Source organism: Equus quagga, chromosome 19, assembly GCF_021613505.1.
Source record: "Equus quagga isolate Etosha38 chromosome 19, UCLA_HA_Equagga_1.0, whole genome shotgun sequence".
Taxonomy (NCBI): domain Eukaryota; kingdom Metazoa; phylum Chordata; class Mammalia; order Perissodactyla; family Equidae; genus Equus; species Equus quagga.
This window is the reverse complement of record NC_060285.1, coordinates 426,484-443,535: the sequence shown is the minus strand read 5'-3', so window position 1 is coordinate 443,535 and position 17,052 is coordinate 426,484. Positions and strand designations below refer to the sequence as shown.

Here is a 17,052-nt window from a genome sequence, read left to right as displayed (position 1 = left end):
GGCTGGCCTGCCCACCCCACGCACCCCAATATCCATGCCAAATTTCTGCCCTTGACTGGCCCCACGGAAGGACAGATCCCTTCATGCTCCTGTCCTCCACACGGACCCGCAGCCTTCTTCTGTCTCCCAGCTTCAGAGTGGAAGGGGGCCTCACTGACTCTCCCCATCTTCTTGCCTGGCTGCCCAGTGGGAAGGGGGCAGGACTAGCCTATGGGGGGGTCCAGCCTGGAAGGCAGGGTACCAGGTTCTGCCCCCTCAGGGACCCCCAGCTCAGCACTCCCAGACTGTGCTCCCTGCTCTGGCTCAGCAGTACCTTGTTCAGATTTCCTGATGAGCTGGGTCTCTGGGAAGTGGGAAACCTAGTGTGGGCCATGGCAGAGTGTCACTCCAGAGGTCCCTGGGGTGGGGGATGTCAGTTGTGTGCTTAGTACCCTTTCCTTGTGGGAGATACCCATCCTTGTTCCATGTGGCTTGAATGCAGCTGGCCCATACAGAGGCAGCTCATGACTGAGGCCCAGCCCATTGAGATTCCTCAGACACAATGATGTGCCCCATGTGGAGCAGACACAGGCCGGGGCTGCCTGCCACAGGGCCCCTACTGGCCAAGGATAAACCAGAATGTGTTGGGCAGCAGTTCAGACAGATGGAACCCAAAGACATGTGACACCTGGAGTCAGCTGTATCTGAAGCTGAACCACCTCCACTTTCTTATTATGGAGCCACCAAATCCCTCTTCTGCTTGAGTTGGTATGCTTGGAGAACAATTCCCCCATGGCAGACCCTGTCTGTCCCATTTACTGCTGGGTCCCTAGTGCCCAGGACAGTGCGTGTTGAATGAATGAGGGGCTCAACACACTGATGCTGCACGTGTGGCTGATGGCTGCAGAGTGGCACATCTCACAGCTCCTGCCCTGCATGCAACGTGGGACTGGGAGCAGCCCCTTTCCCCATTGCCAGATTCCTGGACAACCCCTGGCCCCCCAGCAGCAAAGGGGCCACCTGCTCTCAGGCACACAGCCCTTGAGTCCTGAGTCATCCTAGGGCGACTCACGGGGCTGAGGAGGAGCAGACTCTAACGGCCCCACAGCCTTGAGCAGGGGGATGCAGGACCCTCTCTCCTGGACCCATCCCAGTGTACAGTGGGGCTTGCACACAGTAGGGGCTTATTCAACGCTGCTGGGTGCACCATGCCCGTGAGAACCCCCCACCTCAGGAAAGAGAAAATGGCACAGAGCTCAAGGCCCAGACAGCAGGCTCCTGCCACGCCCGCCCCCTGCCCCCATGGCTCCTGGACCCAGCCTGAGGAAGGGAGGCAGGGGACGTGGCGACCGCCAGATGGCGCCTGAGTCAGCCCAATCCCCCTGCCGGGAGGGACTGCCTCCTCGCACCTCCTGGAAACACAGTCTGTTCCAGGCTCACTCTCAGGCCTGAGCAGCACACAGCCCGTTTCTGAGCCTCAGACCTCACCCCCCAGCCCTGACCACCCTGTTCTCCTGGGGCAGCAGGGCTGTGGGTGGGCTGCAGCCTCAGCACACACACCCCCAGGCCTGGCCCAGAGGAACTGTGAGGTGGGGGTGCGAGGCCACACAGCCCACCTGATGCTGAGATCTTAGGGCCAGACAGTGTCTGAGGGGGAGGCCACGGGCAGGACAGGCCTGGGAACGGGGGTGGCTGCGCAGGGACAGCAGGTCGGCAGCCCCAGGAGGAACCCAGCCGAGCAGCAGAGTGAAAAAGACAGTTGTATTTGATTTACAATTAACAAGATTCACAAGGGGGTAGGGGTGCTCCTGGCAGAGCTGCTCCTGGACCCCCCAGACCTGGGCAGGGCCTCCAGGGCAGCCTGTCTGACAGGCTGAGACCAGGACCCTGGTCTGCTGGGTCCCCTCTGGCCACCTGGGCCTCGACGTCTGACGTCCAGCTTGACCTTTGAGGTGGGGCCCACGGCACGGAGTCCACCCAGAGGGCCAGCGCCCCACACGGCGGGGCAGGTGAGGTCACAAAGGCATGGTACCGCTTTTCTCCTCCTGTCCCGGCGGGGCAGACGCAGCCTGGGCACGAGGCCCCGGGGGCTGCAGGCACTCAGACCCCACCCAAAGAGGCCAAACCCAGGACCCGAGGCGGCTGCTGGTGCTGGGAAGGGAGCTGAGGTGCCGGGGGCATAAGGCACATGTGCGAGTCACTCAAGGACTCCACGCAGAGGCGCTGACTGATGCTGGTTCCACAGGAGGGAGCTGGTGCTGCTGGGCCCCGGCACTATTGCTCAGGAGAAAGACGCTACGTGGCTAAAAACGTGGAGGTCGGGGCTCCCTCGCTGCACCCACACTTGGACGCCCAGGGGCTCTTCCTCTGCTGGTGAGAGATGAGGGCTGAGCCCGCCAGTGCAGCCACACAGCCCGGGGGCCGCCCAACGCCCAGCACCAGGTGTCACCCACCTGCGCCCCGAGACCACGGGGGCGGAGATCGGAGGTCAGAGGTCTGTGACTTTGTTCTCAAGTGCAGCCGCGATCTGCTGGAGGCGGAAGGCCAGCTGCATCTTCTGGGCGGCAGGATCGTCCTCTAGGGCGTTGATGATCTGAGGGTGCCTCATGTCAGACCCAGGCCAGGGAAGGGGGCTGCCCGACCACGGCTGCCCTGGAGGACCCGATCCTACCTCGTCATAGTACTTCTGGGTGTACTGGTAGAGCTGGTGCAGGGCCACAAGGGTGTTCAGGGAGTCCGTGTGTGCCTAGGGGGGAGGGGGGCAGGCAGTGTGACCCAGGCAGGGGAGGGGCTGGACAGGCTACTGTAATATGTACTCCCATGGGCAAAGACAGACACAAAGATCACCTTCCCAGCATGAAGCCATACTGGACGGCCACGGACAGACACGCCCCCCTCCACACAAACACGTGGCAGGCAAGGCCGGCTCAGGGCTGCTCACAAGCACCCCCACCAGATCACACTTGGTCACCACAAGCGCTAGCCCATCTGGCTCCACCCTCTGCTTCTCTACCTTGGGCACAACTTCAGCCCACCCTGGGGGCAGCAGGGGCCTCAGCCCGGGGAGGGTCAGCTGGTGTGTCCCCTGTGCCCCCCTTACCCGGGAAATCTCTGCCAAATGTGTGTTCATGTCCTGGTCGCTGACCTGCACCATCTGTCTGATCCCCTTGTAGTAACTGCGGGGGGTGGAGAGAAGAAGTGGGCAGTGGGTCCCAGAGGCTGGACCCGAAGCTGCCCACCAGGGCCCTCCTCCCAAGCACAGGCCTGAACTGCCCCCAAGGGCCCCACTGGGCAAGGGGGGGAGGGTGGGCGCCGAGGTCTGGTGGGAAGGGGCAGGCGGAACTCACTCCTCTACCATCTTCTTGTAGGTGGAGATCTCCTTCGCGTAGAGCAGCTTGTTGCTGGGAGAGTCCTGTGGGGGTCAGAGCCAAGTAATGCCCACGCCAAGACGGGCTGGCTGGTGCCCCTGCCCTCAGCCCCTGATGGGCCAGGCTCACACCCACTCATGGTACCCACAGAGAAAGGAGGGTGTGCGGGAGATGGGGGTCCAGCCGGGCAGCCACCTCGGCCCAGCCACAGACCTGATGGGAACTCCTGGTAGTTTCATCATTTTATGATTGTAGTAAAACTCACTTTCTCAGCCTGTGTAAGGGGGGGATCCCAGGCTCCGCCCCCTGCAGCTCCAGTCACCTTGTACCCACCCTTCCCCAAGCTTCAGCCCCAAGCGTACAAATCCACACCCCAGACAAACCTGCTACATCCCAAACTGACCCCTCACCTGCCTCACAGTCATGGCTTCCCCAGCCATCCACCCACCCTGTGGACACTGTCCAGTCCAGGCCTTCCAGGCCTCCTGGGCAATGGCCCACATCCTGTCACCCCACCAGAACAGCCCCAGAGGCCACTCACGCGGCTCAGCTTGTGCTCTGTGCGTGTGCAGGCATCCATGAAGGTCTGTGCGATGACCGACAGGGAGGCATCCACCACCTCGTGGACGTGCACGTCAAAGATGAAGTGAGGGTTCTTGAGGATGTTCACCCAGAACCGGAGTGGTAAACTGAGGCAGAGCAACAGGGCATGAGGGGCCGCCGAGACGCTAGGGAAGGGCGGGCAGGGATGGGGAGCCCAGCTGGAGGAGCTCACCTGTTGGTCTTCCAGATGTGGACAGTATCCTCATCCCTGATGTCATGCTTCTCTGCTTGCTCGTCCAGGAAGTCGAAGAAGTACTTGACGGCGGGTGGCACGGCTTTCCCAGGAGCCAGCACACTCTGGAAGAAGTTGTCCACGAACTGCTGCAGTGTGCCCTGTGGGGCAGGGAGGGTCAGCACCGCCTGGCCGCCTGGGCCTCCCACCCACAGGCCCGCCGCCCACCTTGACGGACAGCAGGCGAGTCAGGTAGATTTCGGTGATGGCCTTGGTGCGCTCCTTCTCCTTCACACTGCCGCGCTTCGACTTGCCTTCGTCCACCTCGTCCGTGGGCCGCACCAGGTGCCACACCCGGTTCTCCTCCTCCAGGAGGGCGTGGCCTGCAGGGAGGGGGCGCTGAGGGATCCACGGAGGCTCGGCAGCTCCCCTGAGATGGCCACACAGGGTGGACGCTGGTCCACGCTGACTGCCAGAGCCAGAAGGGTGCGGGTAGGAGGAAGGGACTCACGCTCCCCGGGCAGGTCCTGCTGGCTGTCCTCCGGCTGCTGGGAGACCCCCACCTTGGACAGGAGGAGAGTGGCGCCGTCCCGGACCTGGAACATGGCCATGAGGTGGGCATCACTCACCACTCCGGGCAGGGACCTGCCCCCTCGCCTGGCCCTGCACTCACGTTGTAGTGCATCAGGGTGTTGATGCGCTTCCAGCGGCCCTCCCGCTGAGACGTCAGGTCCAGGTCTGACAGGATCTGCGCTGTGGACCCAGGACGCCACTCTGTGGGAGGACAGAGCCCGGCTCCGGGAACTCAGCCACAGAGCACTCTGCCCGGGTTCCCTCTAACCGTCCCCCCACCCCATTTGCCCAACTGGGTCCTCAGGGCAGGACCTCTCCCCAGGGCACAGAGCCGGGCATACAGGGACCCTGCTCACCGAGGACCACACTGTCAGCCTTGGGCCAGCGAGAGCAAGGCTGTGTGCGGTACACTTGGTCAATGATCTTCTCCTTGACCTGGGAGATGGTGTCACAGTTGAGGACCTTGACAGGGACAGCGTCGACCCCTTCATCCTGAACGATCACGCTCACCGTCTGTGGGGGAGACAAGATGAAGAGCCAGTGGGGGAGGGATCCTCGCTCTGACTCCCTCAGACACGGGAGCAGCCTCGGGCCTCACCCTTGGGTCGAGGCATGGGGGAGGGCTCTGAGCCCCTACAGCACCATGGGCGGCCCAGCCTCCTCCTTTCCCTGCATGCTCTGGCTCAGGAGGACTGAGAGCAGAGGAGCAGCTCAGGGGACTGCTCACTTGTGTGTATCAGACAACAACAGACATCAGGGCAGCACACACAGATCACACAACATAAGCACATGCCACACACTCCCTCCACATGCACACAAGCTCAGCGCCAAACACACTTGGTGCGCCAGATCCCACACACCCTTGCAGTGGTCCTGGGTGACCAGGAGGCAGCTGGCCCAGGGTCATGACACTTAGAGCTCTCTCCAGGGACAAGCTTAAGGTCCTGACACCTGCTCGGACCCACGACCTGGGCCCTTCCCCAAATGCGGGCAAGCCCAGCACAGGCAACAGCTTCTGACACAAGTCCACAAGGGAGGAGACTGGCGTCCAGCTCCTGACCCTGAGGCTAGCCAGCAGCCCAGCCTCTGAGGTCCCCCAGCGGCCCACCCAGCCCTGGGGCTCACCAGGGGCGCATACTCCACATCGTCGCCCAGCAGGCCTGTGTCATTGAGGGTGTATTTAGCCTTCTTCTGCACGGCGTCCACTGGTCCCTTCTCTACCTGATGCTTAATGGCCTTGAAGAGCTTGTACAGTGGCTCGCCAGCGCTGTCCTGGAATGACATGGGTGGCTCAGCCATGGGTAGGACTAACCACCCCAGAGTGGGATGCAAGCGTGTCCAAGTGGGGCTGGGCCCACCTGGAGGTGCTGCATGGGCGGGTGGACCTTTGGAGGATAGCACTACCTCGCCCCTCCCCCACACCTGGCTGGGCCACGTGGAACCCACCTTGAGGTACTGGTACAGGCAGATGGACATCCAGTTGGACAGCATCCTCTCCACCACTGTCTCAGACCTGGAAGCACAGACAGGCCTTGTACTCAGGGACCCGTTAGTGCCCCGAGGCCCAGCTGGCTCTTCCATCCACCCAGACCATCCTCATGCCAGCCTACCCTCGCCATCTAGGCCCTGGATCCCCGTCATGTTGTCCCTGCACAGCCAGCACTGACCACACGCCCAGGCCCTTAGGGCAGGCATATCATCTTCCACCCCACCCTACAGAGCTGTGTCTAAGGGGAGCAGCTAAGTGACCTGCAGAGATTGCCTGCTGCCAGGGATGCCATCGCCTGCCATCTCCTGCCCGTACTCACCTGCACTGGCTACATCTGCCGGCAAACTGGATGCCGAATAAGCCCTGTGCACACCCATCATCCTGCCACATGGCCTCTGCATCCACCACCCCTCCACACCCAGACACCCCCTCTCCCCTCGGCCACACACCTGCGCAGCATCAGCTTGGGGTTCTTGGCCACCACGTACTGCTCCATGAGCTCCAGGAAGAGCGTGCGCATGATGTCCGTGTAGTACTCCAGCTTCCCGTGCAGCGCCACCGTCAGCAGCGATGCAAAGTAGACCTTAGCGCGGGCCGAGAACTCCCGTTGGTTCTCCAGGGTGTGGATGAACTGTGGGGGCAGCGTCAGGTCAGAGATACCCGGACACCTAGGACGCGCCGCCCACCTGGGGCCCCACCCCTCACCCCATCCCCACTCACATTGATGAGGAAGGACTTGCTGTTGAGCAGGTTGGAGAACTGGTATAGGGCCTGCTCCACCACAGGCCGCCGCGACTCGGGGATGTCCAGCTTGCCCGTGATCATCACATCCTTGTCACCGTCCTTGGAGGGCAGGAAGAAGACGCGGTCGGTGTAGGTCTTGTAGTCCAGCACGGGGATGCCCGCCTCGTGCACGTCGTTTGTCTGGTCCTCCATCTCGATCATGAGGTCTGGGGGGAGGCCAGGTTGAGGCTCCTGCCAGCCCTGTGGCCACCCTCCGCGCCCGCCAGATGCAGCCTCCTCCAAGGCCCTCTTCCAGGCATGTGAGCCCTGGGCTCTGGCCGGCTGGCAGGGAGCCCCAGGAGGTCAGGGAGCCCCAGGAGGTCAGGAAGTGCCCGGAGAGGTCAGGGAGCGTGGGGAGGTCAAGGAGCCCAGGGAGGCCAAGGATGGCGGCCCTACCCGTGAACTCCTTCTTGCAGCGGTCCCGCACGCTTTCCTCCAAGCCCTCCAGCTGGGACTTGATCTTCTCATACTCGCGCTCCGCTTGCTGGCTCTTCCTCCTAGGGGCACACGGAGGCTCCTGGACCTGGCTACTGGGTGGCTCTGAGCCTCTGCCTTGTGCTGGGCAGTGGGTGTGGCCACAGGGGCTGGGGCTGGAGTGGGAGGGGGTGTGGGGGGCTAAGGCTGCAGGGGAGGCAGGGCAGGGGTGCAGGTGGGGTAGTGGGTAGTGGAGCAGTGCAGGGGCTGCTGGAGCTGGGGCTGCAGGAGGTGACAGCGCAGGAGGGAGGAGCAGGAAAGGGGGCAGTGGAGGGGGCGTAGGGGCTGGGCATTATAGGGGCTGGTGAGCTAAGACTGCTGGGGAGAGGCTCACCAGTAGCAGTAGACAGACACAGCAATGACAGCCACCATGGGCACAATGACCAGTGGCAGGATGAGGCTGAGTGGCACATCACTCACACGCGTGTCATACTCCACGCGGCCCAGCACCCACTCCCGTGAGCCGAATTTCACCTGGGTGGACAGGCGGACTTAGCATGGACAGGTGCAGCTGAGACAGTGCCCCTGACACCCCTAGGAATGCTCCCCGCTCTCAGCACTCAGTGATGGGCTCCCTGCCCTGCCCACACGCACAATGAACTCAGGCAGGTTGTTGGTCGTGTCCCGCTTCTGCCGCCGCTTGGGGGGGGGCTGCACCTCTGGGGGCTCACAGTACAGGTCAGTCTCAGTCAGCGTCTTCATGATGCAGCGCTCGGCACCCACGAAGGCCTCGGCCTCGTGAAGTGTCATTGCTTTGTTCAGATTGGTGCCCTGCAGGGGGATCACAGTGACCAGCAGGGGGTCATGGATGCGTGGACCAGCTCAGCCCAGACCTCAGGCTGCATCCCCACAAGCACCTGGTCAAGACCCTGACCCCCAGGGCTGCGTCCTCACCCGGGCGTGGATGAGCTTGTTGACCTGCTTCTTGACGCCCCCTGTAAAGTTCTCGAAGGTGGGGTCGGCCACGTACTCAAAGGCGCCAGCCTCAGTCCTGAGCAGGACACGGTGCCCGTCCATCTGAATGAGTGCTGTGAGGTTGTAGGCCTCGGGCTCCTCGGGGACAGCCGGGGACAAGAACACAACCTTGGAGTCGTTGTAGAACGTGTACTCCGTGCCCACAACCTACGAGCAGAGACCGGGCTGTCAGGCCAGTTGGCGCAGGCCCCACCCCTCCCTGGCATGTCCCCAGTGGCCAGCGTCAGAGCTGAGCCCCCAGCTGGCCCCAGGACTGACCATCGTGGGCTGCAGGGGTCCGGCCTCCCGCCGCCGCCGCCAGGACTGCAGGGGCTCGGCTATGACTACCATGGCGAATCTCTGGATCAGGCTGAAGCCCTGCCCCGTGACATTGATGCTCCGGCCGCCGCTGGGGTCAGGGGGCAGTGCCTCAGTGGCATGACTGGGCAGAGCAGGTGTCCCGCAGGCTGTGCCCCCACCAGCTTCCCACCCCTACTCTGGCCACTCAGTGGGCTTGGAGAGGATGGGTCCTGGAGTCCCTGACCCTACTCTGCTTTTGGGGGGACATGCAGGTCTGTGCGAGCACATGCCTGCTGAGGGTGGGGGGCGGGCTCAGAGCACATGACCATGCCCACTGCCACCCTCACTTGTCAGAAGCAGGGTGAGGGACTGCCATGGGGCCTGCCGTCTGGGTTTTTATGAAGAAGTTGATCTGGGGGGGGCAGTGGGGTTTTCCAGAGGCCTCCTCCTGCCACCCAGACCAGCCCCACCACGTCCTCCCAAGACAAGTGGGCAGAGACCCAAGAAGTGGCTGAACAGGGAGGCTATGGCATGGAGTACCCGGGGGGCGTGGGGAGCACTGGCCAGGGAGGGAGGGAGAGGTCACACCTGACAAAGCTCCGCAATGGCTCGAAGGCCCGCAGCACCGGATTCTCGCGGTAGGTGAAGGTGACACCAGGGCTGGGCACCAGGGAGCCCCCGTAGTAAATCTCCAGGTGCAGCTCCCCCAGAGACACCTGGGGGCCTGTGACACACTGGAGCTGGGCCCCAAACTGCGTCCTGGGGTGGGGGTGCCAGTCAGTGTCAACCCCACCCTGGGAGCAAGCCCAGTTCCAGGCCAGGGGGTTCCACTGCCCCCTCCAGGGCAGACTCAGGAGCCCCGCCACAGCACCCCCACCCCGTCCCCAGGACGAGGGCAAACCGAAGACTCGCAGGCCCACAGGTGACACCCACACTTTACAGGGGACATCACTGAGGGTCACCCGCACGTCTTCCTCAGAGCCCGTGTCCAGGTGGGTGCCACTGATGGTCAGCGTGGTCCCACCTGCCTGTGGCCCCTGCTTTGGCTCCACGCTGAGGGGCTGGGGCTGCTACAAGAGCGACAAGGGCATTGAGGTCAGGGCTGGGGTAGCCAGGCTGTGGCCCTCCCACCCAAGCCTTGACTGGACAATAAGTGTTGTTGGAAGGTGGCAGGGGCACACCTCACCCCAAGTCAGCATGTAGCCCCCAACGGGGCTGGGGTCAGCAGCAGTGGCCAGATCTCACTCACATCGGTCCTAACCCGCAAGACTCATGCAGATCCCGGGGCCAGGTGCTTACCTGGTAGGTGAACTGGACGTGGGGTGGTGAATAGCCGAACTTCCCATTGACCTCCACCATGACACCCCCTGTGGAGGGCGCCTCTGCAGCCTCGATGGCACACACAATCCTGGGTGGGCAATGGGCAGGGTGGGGACACACTCAAGGCCCTCCCAAGGCCCCTCCGACTTGCACATCTGTAGGCGTGCAAACCCTGGGCACCCCCACACCCCTGGACCATGTCCTTCCTCTCCATCCACCTGGTCATCTAGCCCCCCAGCCAATGGAGCCCAGGCCGTGGGCTGTCCACTCACCGGGTGGACACAGAGTACCGTTCTGGCTCAAAGGTGCAGTTCCGGTCAGCCACAGTGACCCTCTTGACGTCGCCGGCTCTGACCCCCAAATTTGACCCGTGGATGGTGACACGAATGCCGCCGCCTAGTGGGCCCGTCTCAGGCTGGATCTGAAATTGGTGGAGCCCAGCTGACCTGGCAGCCTGGGCAGGCCAGGGCCATGCAAGTGGGCCACGGCCAGGCTGGAGTCCCTCCCAGCTGGGGAGGCACAAGGGGCTCACCCTGGTGATGACGGGCGGCGGGCACTCGGAGGTGGCGTTGCTGCACAGGGCCTTGTACACACACCTGCCCTGCCCGCTGCACCACACGCACTGGTAGGTGGGGTCGGCAGCCAGGCACAGGCTGCAGTCGCTTCGGCCAAAGGAGCAGTTGTAGAGGGTCACTGTGGAGGAAGAAGCCAGCAGTCAGCGGGGCTGCCCTGCTCCCCACACGCCACGGGGCCCCCGCTGCCCACCCCACCCACCTTGGAGCTTGCTGTCAATGTTCTTGCCGTAGGATTTGACGTACAGGTGCAGGGGCAGCGTCTCATTGGCGTCATGGGACAGCTGGGGGGACATGTAGGCACACACTGTACCCCTCGCTTCCACCTAAGCCCCTGAAGGCGATCACCATGCACACGATGGCCCATGTGGTCCCCTCACAGCCAAGGGGCCATACGAGGAGACCTCCGGCGGCCAAGAGCTGGAGCCTCAGACACCAACGGATCGCTCTGATTCCAGGGAGATGGAGGACACAGTGGTATCTGAGGCCACGCCTGCCTGGGCCGCTGCCGCTGCTTCCTCAGACTCCCTACCTGCCCCAGCCCTCAAGCTCTGCAGGTCACCAGGCTGCCCCCAGAGCCCGCCCTCAGGGTCTAGCAGCCTGGCTGCCCCCAGGGCCATACCTTCGGGGTCCGAAAGAAGAAGGTCCCTGGCCCCTGCACGCTCACTGGCTCCTCGAACTTGAGCAGGTCACTGCCTACGTGCAGGGAGGAGCCCTGCGAGACAGACCGGTCAGGACACCCCAGAAAGGCCAGCCCTGTGAGCCCCACACCCCCGAGGCCAGTTAGGCACTCCCATCCCAAGTGACCACTCAGCCACTCCCAGACTCCCCAGGCCAACATGCAAGCGCAGCGCCTGCTGCCTCCTCACTAAGGGGCACCCCGCTGCACAGCCCCCAATGCCTTGAACTCGCCTTCTCCTTGCCCTTCTCCTTTTCCCCGCCTGAGTTCTCAAGGCCAGTCCAAATATCCCCACGTCCTTCCAGACCTCTGTCTCCTGTCCCCAACCACATGCTGAGCGCCTCCCTCATGGGCTGGGCCCAGATGCTCTGACATCAGTTTTGCAGGAGGATGGATCTGAACAAGACCCACTGACAGGCCACCAGCCATCGTGGCCCCTGCTGGGGTCCCCAGGCCTGTTTGCATTGGTCAGCCCCTGCCCCCAGGCCAGCACCCCGCAACCCCCCTAGACCTTCACTGTGTCCAGGTTCTTGCCCTGGAAGGTCACGTCTGTCTCATGGTTCATGGGGATGACCAGTGGGCTGGGGTTCAGGAACTGGGGGCAGTTGTCCTCCTGGAGAGAGCAGGCTGGTCAGATGCTGCCTGGCCCTGGCCAAGCGACTCGGCTCCCACAAGCCCCCATGGCCCCTCACCATGTGAGCACGGACGATGCCATCCTCGGGGTTGGGCGAGGCCTCCCGACACTCATGGTAGCGAAGTTCCCACTGGCAGGTCCAGCGATTGCTGGCACAGGAGATGCACCTGGGGGAGGGGTGGTGAGCAGGGTCAGGTGCACGGGGATGGGGTTAGGGTGGGGGGCTGGCTGGGCAACCAAGGGGTTGCGACACTCACGGCAGGTTCTCCACCAGGCTCATGGCCTCCCGGCAATCGTAGAAGGGGTACAGATGGGAGGTAAGAAAGATGTTGCCGTGTCTGAAGAGGAGCTGGACATTCACAGCCACGTGGTCTGCAGGTGGGGACAGCGTCAGGTGGGGCCACAGAGTGCAGGGCAAGGCTGGCAGGGGGGACGGCGGGGTGCCAGGGGACAGGGAGGCCTGGAATTGGGCCTCCTTGGCCCCAACTCCTCACCTATCATAGCTCCCAACAGGCCATCGAACACAGAACCAGAGGCAGAACGTGGAGACCCCCCTGTCTGTGAGTGGGGCCCTATAGAGGCTGCCTCACTGACTTGCACTCAGGCTCAGCCGGGCCTGCCACCCACAATCAGATCTTGGCTCAGGTGTCAGCTCCCAGGGTGGGGTTCGCATTGCTCCCCAGGGCTCTGTGCGTTGGGCTCCCTCTCTGTCCCTGCATGCACTGAGGGCCTCAGTGTCTGGGGCAGAGCACCAGCCAGGTCCCCACCACATCACTGTGTGGTCCCTGCCTTCACAGCAAGCCATCCTCCATGGCCCAGAACGCTCCGGGGACAGAGGTTCAGCACCTGCCCTGGCACCTATTTGGGCCCCAGCCTCTGGGGACAGCTCCACCTGTCTCAAGCTGGATAGGGCAGAGAGGGGCAAGGGCTTCTGCACAGATGATGCAGCCCAGGGCCTGGCACCAGGTGGTGCTGAGTAATGTGACGAAGGAAGAAGCTGAGTCAAAGGGCTCAGACGAGCGGCTCTCACCAACAGCCTTGGGCTGGGGGTGGGTGTGACTGCATGGCCCACGTGGCTCAGGGCACCCAGAACCAGAACTGCCCGTGGGCCTCCGCCCCACTCCACCCTACCTCAGCCCTCACCCCTGGGACTGGGTCCCTTGAGGGTCTCAGTGGGTGGGGGCATGTGACCCCACGGCGTTGAGAAGGGAGGAGAAGTGCCCGCCCAGTGGCTGGAGGAGAACGGCCTCACCCTGGCCGGGTGGTGTGCTGGGAATGTTGCTCGGGGAGTTGCAGATGACGGCGTCCCCCTCCACTCGGGCTGAGTGTGGCGGTGATTCACCGAAGAGGCACAGCAGCTCATCCTCCTCACTCAGGGCCGGGAGGGGACTGACAGTCAGCTGCACCTGGGGAAGGGCTGTGTGGTTCACACCAGGACCCCCTGCCCAGCCTTGGGGTGTGGGGGAACCAGGGATGGGCTGTCAGTGAGGAGGCCCCACTACCCACGCCCAGGGCACCTGTCCTCTGGCCCATTGTCCGGCTGCCCTCCTGCACGTGTACAGGCTGACCGCCCAGGGAAGCCTCTAGAACCTGACTCCATTTCATCTGAAACAGGCCCCTGTGAGGTCACCCCAGCAACTCTGGGGATGGGGCCTGGGTCTGCTCTGGATACACAGGAGCCCCCCAGTACACAGGGACCGGGAACCCAACAAAGGACGGGCACCCAGAGCCCAGGTCAGGGTTGAGACGCTGTGTGGCTCGCCTGCCTGCCGGAGCCAAGAGCCCTTAGCCAGCAGCAGCCCTGCCTCTACCCTAGACCCACCCCCTGCGCACCCCCACGCACCTCCCCCTGGGCCCTTCGGCTCATGTTCTGTGGCTGGGCCCCAGTTATGGCCACACAGGACTCGTCTCGGCTCCATAGCCAGTGGCCGCTCTCGTTGGCCCTCGGGCACTCAGCCCTCCTGGTGCATCTGTGGGGGTAAGGGCAGCCTCAGCACGGGCACGTCAGCCCACAGGGCAGGGCTGTGCCCCCACCAGGCCCCCAGAGCCAGGCGCTCACCGTCCCTCGACGACGCACCAGCCGCAGTAGGGGTCCTGGGAGCTGCGGCACTGGGCGCAGTTCAGGTGGCTCAGACACTCCTGCACCGGGAGCCGGAACACCTGCCAGCAGAGTGGTGGGCAGGGATGTGGCCACCAGAGGTGACTGGCCAGCAGCCACAGGGCCTCCCTCAGACCCTAGACTTCCCAGGGACCACCGGCTTCACCCCACCTTTATATCTGGGCCTTAAAAGCCTCAGACACCAACCCAAGGCTCGCCAGCAAGAGCTGCAGGCAGCAGTTGCCAACAAGTCTCCACGTGGCCCCGGCCTGATGGCTGTACCTGGCTCATGATGTGATGGTGTAGGGTCCCAGGGAACCATGAGGGTCCCGGTTGTGGCAGGCCCCTGCACCAGCCCAGGCCCTCTGACCCTGCTCCCTATGAGGTGCTTAGATGTCCTGGGTGCTCCCCAGGCCAGCTTGAGGGGCTCTTGCTCTCCCCCACTGCCTGAGCTCACAGGGGCTGCACAGGGTCCCTAGCCACTGTCTGCCTTTAGGGGAGGCCCATTCAGAGCACTGACTCATCCTTCTCCTCAGGACAGGGCCAAGGCAGGGCCAGAGACGTAGGACAGACAGAAACAGAGTTGCAGAGACATGGAAGGCACTAGCAACACGGGATGGAGATGCTACTGGGGACCCAAGGAGAAGGGGGGGTGGTCCCTTTCCCACCCTCCTTTGCACCCCTCTAGGCCGATCCAATGGCCTGGACCACCAAGGTCCCTCCCCCAGAGGCTCCACAGGCCTACCTTGTCCTGGGTCATGGCATACAGACTGGACAGATCTGCAGAGAGCACCAGGTCCTGCTTGATCCTCTTGTTGATCTCCACAAGAATAGAGCCATATTCTGCGGGGCTGCCATCCGGGGTGAGGTACACCTGTGAGCACAAGGTAGGCACGTGAGGGCGGGGGTCTCGCACACAGACCACCCCTCCAGGAACTGCCCTGCCCCATCCCTGGGCCTCACCTTGAGGACCCGGCCATCTGAGGTGCCCAGGAAGGCAACGGTGTGGCCGTTTTCTGCGGTCACCGTCACAGCCGTCAGGTTCAGGCCACCACGCTGCAGCACGGCCATGGCTGTGAGTCCGTCTCGGCTGCCCAGCGGGTAGGGCAGGTGCTCCGAGCCACAGGGGAAGCTCTCGCTGGCGCCCTGCGGGCCATGGTGTCAACAGCAGGCACAGACCCCTGCCCCAGAGGCCTCTCCCCACTGGAGCTCCCAGTATTTTGGCCGCCACACATGTCTCCAATAACAAGAGCCACGTAGGCAGGGACCCCACCCACGTGCTCACTGCTGCACCCCGATGCCCAGTACAACCTGGCACTGAATGAGCAAGTGAACCGACACCTGGGAAAAGCGGCCTGGCATGCCAGTGCTCACACGGACCCGGCTGCAGCGACACCACACACACGCACCCTCTCGCGAGCCCTCACAAGCACGGACACACCCGCAGGGGGCAGCGACACGCACAACCACAGATGGGTGTGGCCCGAGCCCATGGGAGAGCGTGCTGAGGCACGTACCTGCCCGTGGCCACCACACTGGATGTCGCCGTGGAAGGGCTTGTAGAAGGTATCGCGACCCGCATCCCGCGTGCCCGTGTAGCAGGCATTGCGGTTGGCCTCCATCTTGGCATGGACCTCATCCAGTGGGAACAGGCAGAGGCCTGCACGGGGCCCCCCACCGCCCCGGCCATCCTTACTGAAGACAGTGTAGAGCACCCTGCCGGCACCCGGCACGGCCACAGAGGCTGCCAGGCAGGTGCCGAAGGCAGGGGCCTGGACGTCACTGGGGTCGAGGCACTGCAGGTCCATCTCCAGGTAGGAGTAGTAGAAGGGGTCCTGCTTGCACATGCGCGCCAGCAGCGTGCGGTTCCGCGGCGGGTGCTTGTCTTGCTGGTTGAAGACGAAGAAGACGTACAGGCCGTCCTCAAAGGCAGCCACGAACTGCTGCGTGTTGGTGGACAGGTAGCCGGCCTTATAGGTGGCATGGTCTGTGTAGGCCTCGAAGGCCTCCCTGCCCTCAGCCCGGTCCAGGAGGCGGGTGCTCACGATGATGCCGTTGTCGTGAGGCCCGTTGCCTTTGCCCACGAACAGCACACGCTCACCGCCAGGGCCTGTGGCGCTCACCAGCCCCACTGTGGCCACGCTCTCATCATTGCTGGCCACAAAGGACTTCTCGCCACTGCCATCCTCGTAGAAGAGGCATGTGGAGATGTTGCTCAGGGCGCGCAGGGCACAGATGCCCTTGAAGAGGCTGCCGCACTCAACGAGGCGCTTCCTGGGTGGGTCGAGCAACAGGAGCTGATTGACGTTGTCGGTCAGCATGGCCTCGTGGCACTGGCTGGCCTCGATGGGCGGTGTACACTTCTTGTTGTCCAGGGCCGGGCCTGTGGCCACCTGCTGCTCCAGCTGCAGCTCAGCACTCAGCTGGTAGAGCGCGTTCACCGCCCCCAGGTACACCACTCCTGACGCCTCATCCACCACCAGGTGGTTTAGCTCTGTCTCGCTGCGGAAGAACTCCAGCTTGCGGGGCCGCAAGCCCGCGCTTGTGCCCACCAGGCCCAGGAGGGCCAGGGCCCAGAGCGGCAGTGCCATCGCCCCTGTGCCCTGCAGGAGGAGAGAGGGGTCAGGGCAGCCCCAGCCTAGAGGACCCTCCATACGCAGGAACCCCCCTTCCAGGGCCTCTCCAGACCTCCCATTCCAGACCCTGTGTGAATGACCAGAACACAGCATGCACAGCGTGCCCCAAGAGAGCCTGGTCCCTTCCCTCACGTCTGGCCAGACACATGCACTCTCATCTGCAAGACCATTTCCCAGACTCTCTCAAGAAGTTTAACCTGTAGCCTGAGCTACGACCAGGGACAGGCATCACCAGTGCATGCTGCAGGCACAGGTGTGGCTGTCCCCAGGTCTGCACCCCAGCCTCCACCTCTAGGGTCTCAAAGCACCTGCAGGCCTCCCGCCAAGGCAAGAGTGCCTCCTCCAGGAAGTCTTCCAGGCACTCACACATGTGCCCCATGACCCCATGAGCTCCATACAGTTCTTCGGAGAAGAACTG

General features: G+C 63.4%; 1 protein-coding gene across 10 annotated transcripts in view; it reads right to left on the bottom strand.

Moving 5' to 3' along the window:
• Positions 1–1,721: 1,721 nt before the first annotated feature.
• Positions 1,722–17,052, bottom strand: part of PLXNB2 (plexin B2) — a 31,247-nt gene continuing 15,916 nt past the window's right edge. For 9 of the 10 annotated variants that reach the window (XM_046646419.1, XM_046646417.1, XM_046646416.1 and 6 more), the window contains 36 exons: positions 15,516–16,601; positions 14,962–15,144; positions 14,744–14,872; positions 13,960–14,060; positions 13,744–13,870; positions 13,153–13,306; positions 12,158–12,272; positions 11,959–12,067; positions 11,778–11,879; positions 11,210–11,302; positions 10,790–10,871; positions 10,548–10,708; positions 10,288–10,436; positions 9,995–10,103; positions 9,629–9,765; positions 9,284–9,454; positions 8,675–8,804; positions 8,336–8,563; positions 8,036–8,212; positions 7,776–7,915; positions 7,364–7,464; positions 6,905–7,134; positions 6,634–6,815; positions 6,142–6,208; positions 5,821–5,967; positions 5,052–5,208; positions 4,796–4,896; positions 4,634–4,718; positions 4,351–4,505; positions 4,123–4,283; positions 3,889–4,036; positions 3,327–3,391; positions 3,080–3,155; positions 2,651–2,725; positions 2,433–2,572; positions 1,722–2,349 (listed from right to left, as the gene is read on the bottom strand). In XM_046646419.1, coding sequence (XP_046502375.1) covers positions 2,468–2,572; positions 2,651–2,725; positions 3,080–3,155; positions 3,327–3,391; positions 3,889–4,036; positions 4,123–4,283; positions 4,351–4,505; positions 4,634–4,718; positions 4,796–4,896; positions 5,052–5,208; positions 5,821–5,967; positions 6,142–6,208; positions 6,634–6,815; positions 6,905–7,134; positions 7,364–7,464; positions 7,776–7,915; positions 8,036–8,212; positions 8,336–8,563; positions 8,675–8,804; positions 9,284–9,454; positions 9,629–9,765; positions 9,995–10,103; positions 10,288–10,436; positions 10,548–10,708; positions 10,790–10,871; positions 11,210–11,302; positions 11,778–11,879; positions 11,959–12,067; positions 12,158–12,272; positions 13,153–13,306; positions 13,744–13,870; positions 13,960–14,060; positions 14,744–14,872; positions 14,962–15,144; positions 15,516–16,589 — 5,526 coding nt within the window. In that variant the 5' untranslated portion in view covers positions 16,590–16,601 and the 3' untranslated portion in view covers positions 1,722–2,349; positions 2,433–2,467. Of the gene's footprint in view, positions 2,350–2,432; positions 2,573–2,650; positions 2,726–3,079; positions 3,156–3,326; positions 3,392–3,888; positions 4,037–4,122; positions 4,284–4,350; positions 4,506–4,633; positions 4,719–4,795; positions 4,897–5,051; positions 5,209–5,820; positions 5,968–6,141; positions 6,209–6,633; positions 6,816–6,904; positions 7,135–7,363; positions 7,465–7,775; positions 7,916–8,035; positions 8,213–8,335; positions 8,564–8,674; positions 8,805–9,283; positions 9,455–9,628; positions 9,766–9,994; positions 10,104–10,287; positions 10,437–10,547; positions 10,709–10,789; positions 10,872–11,209; positions 11,303–11,777; positions 11,880–11,958; positions 12,068–12,157; positions 12,273–13,152; positions 13,307–13,743; positions 13,871–13,959; positions 14,061–14,743; positions 14,873–14,961; positions 15,145–15,515; positions 16,602–17,052 lie in introns of those variants that run through there. The other variant, XM_046646413.1, reaches the window with a different exon arrangement.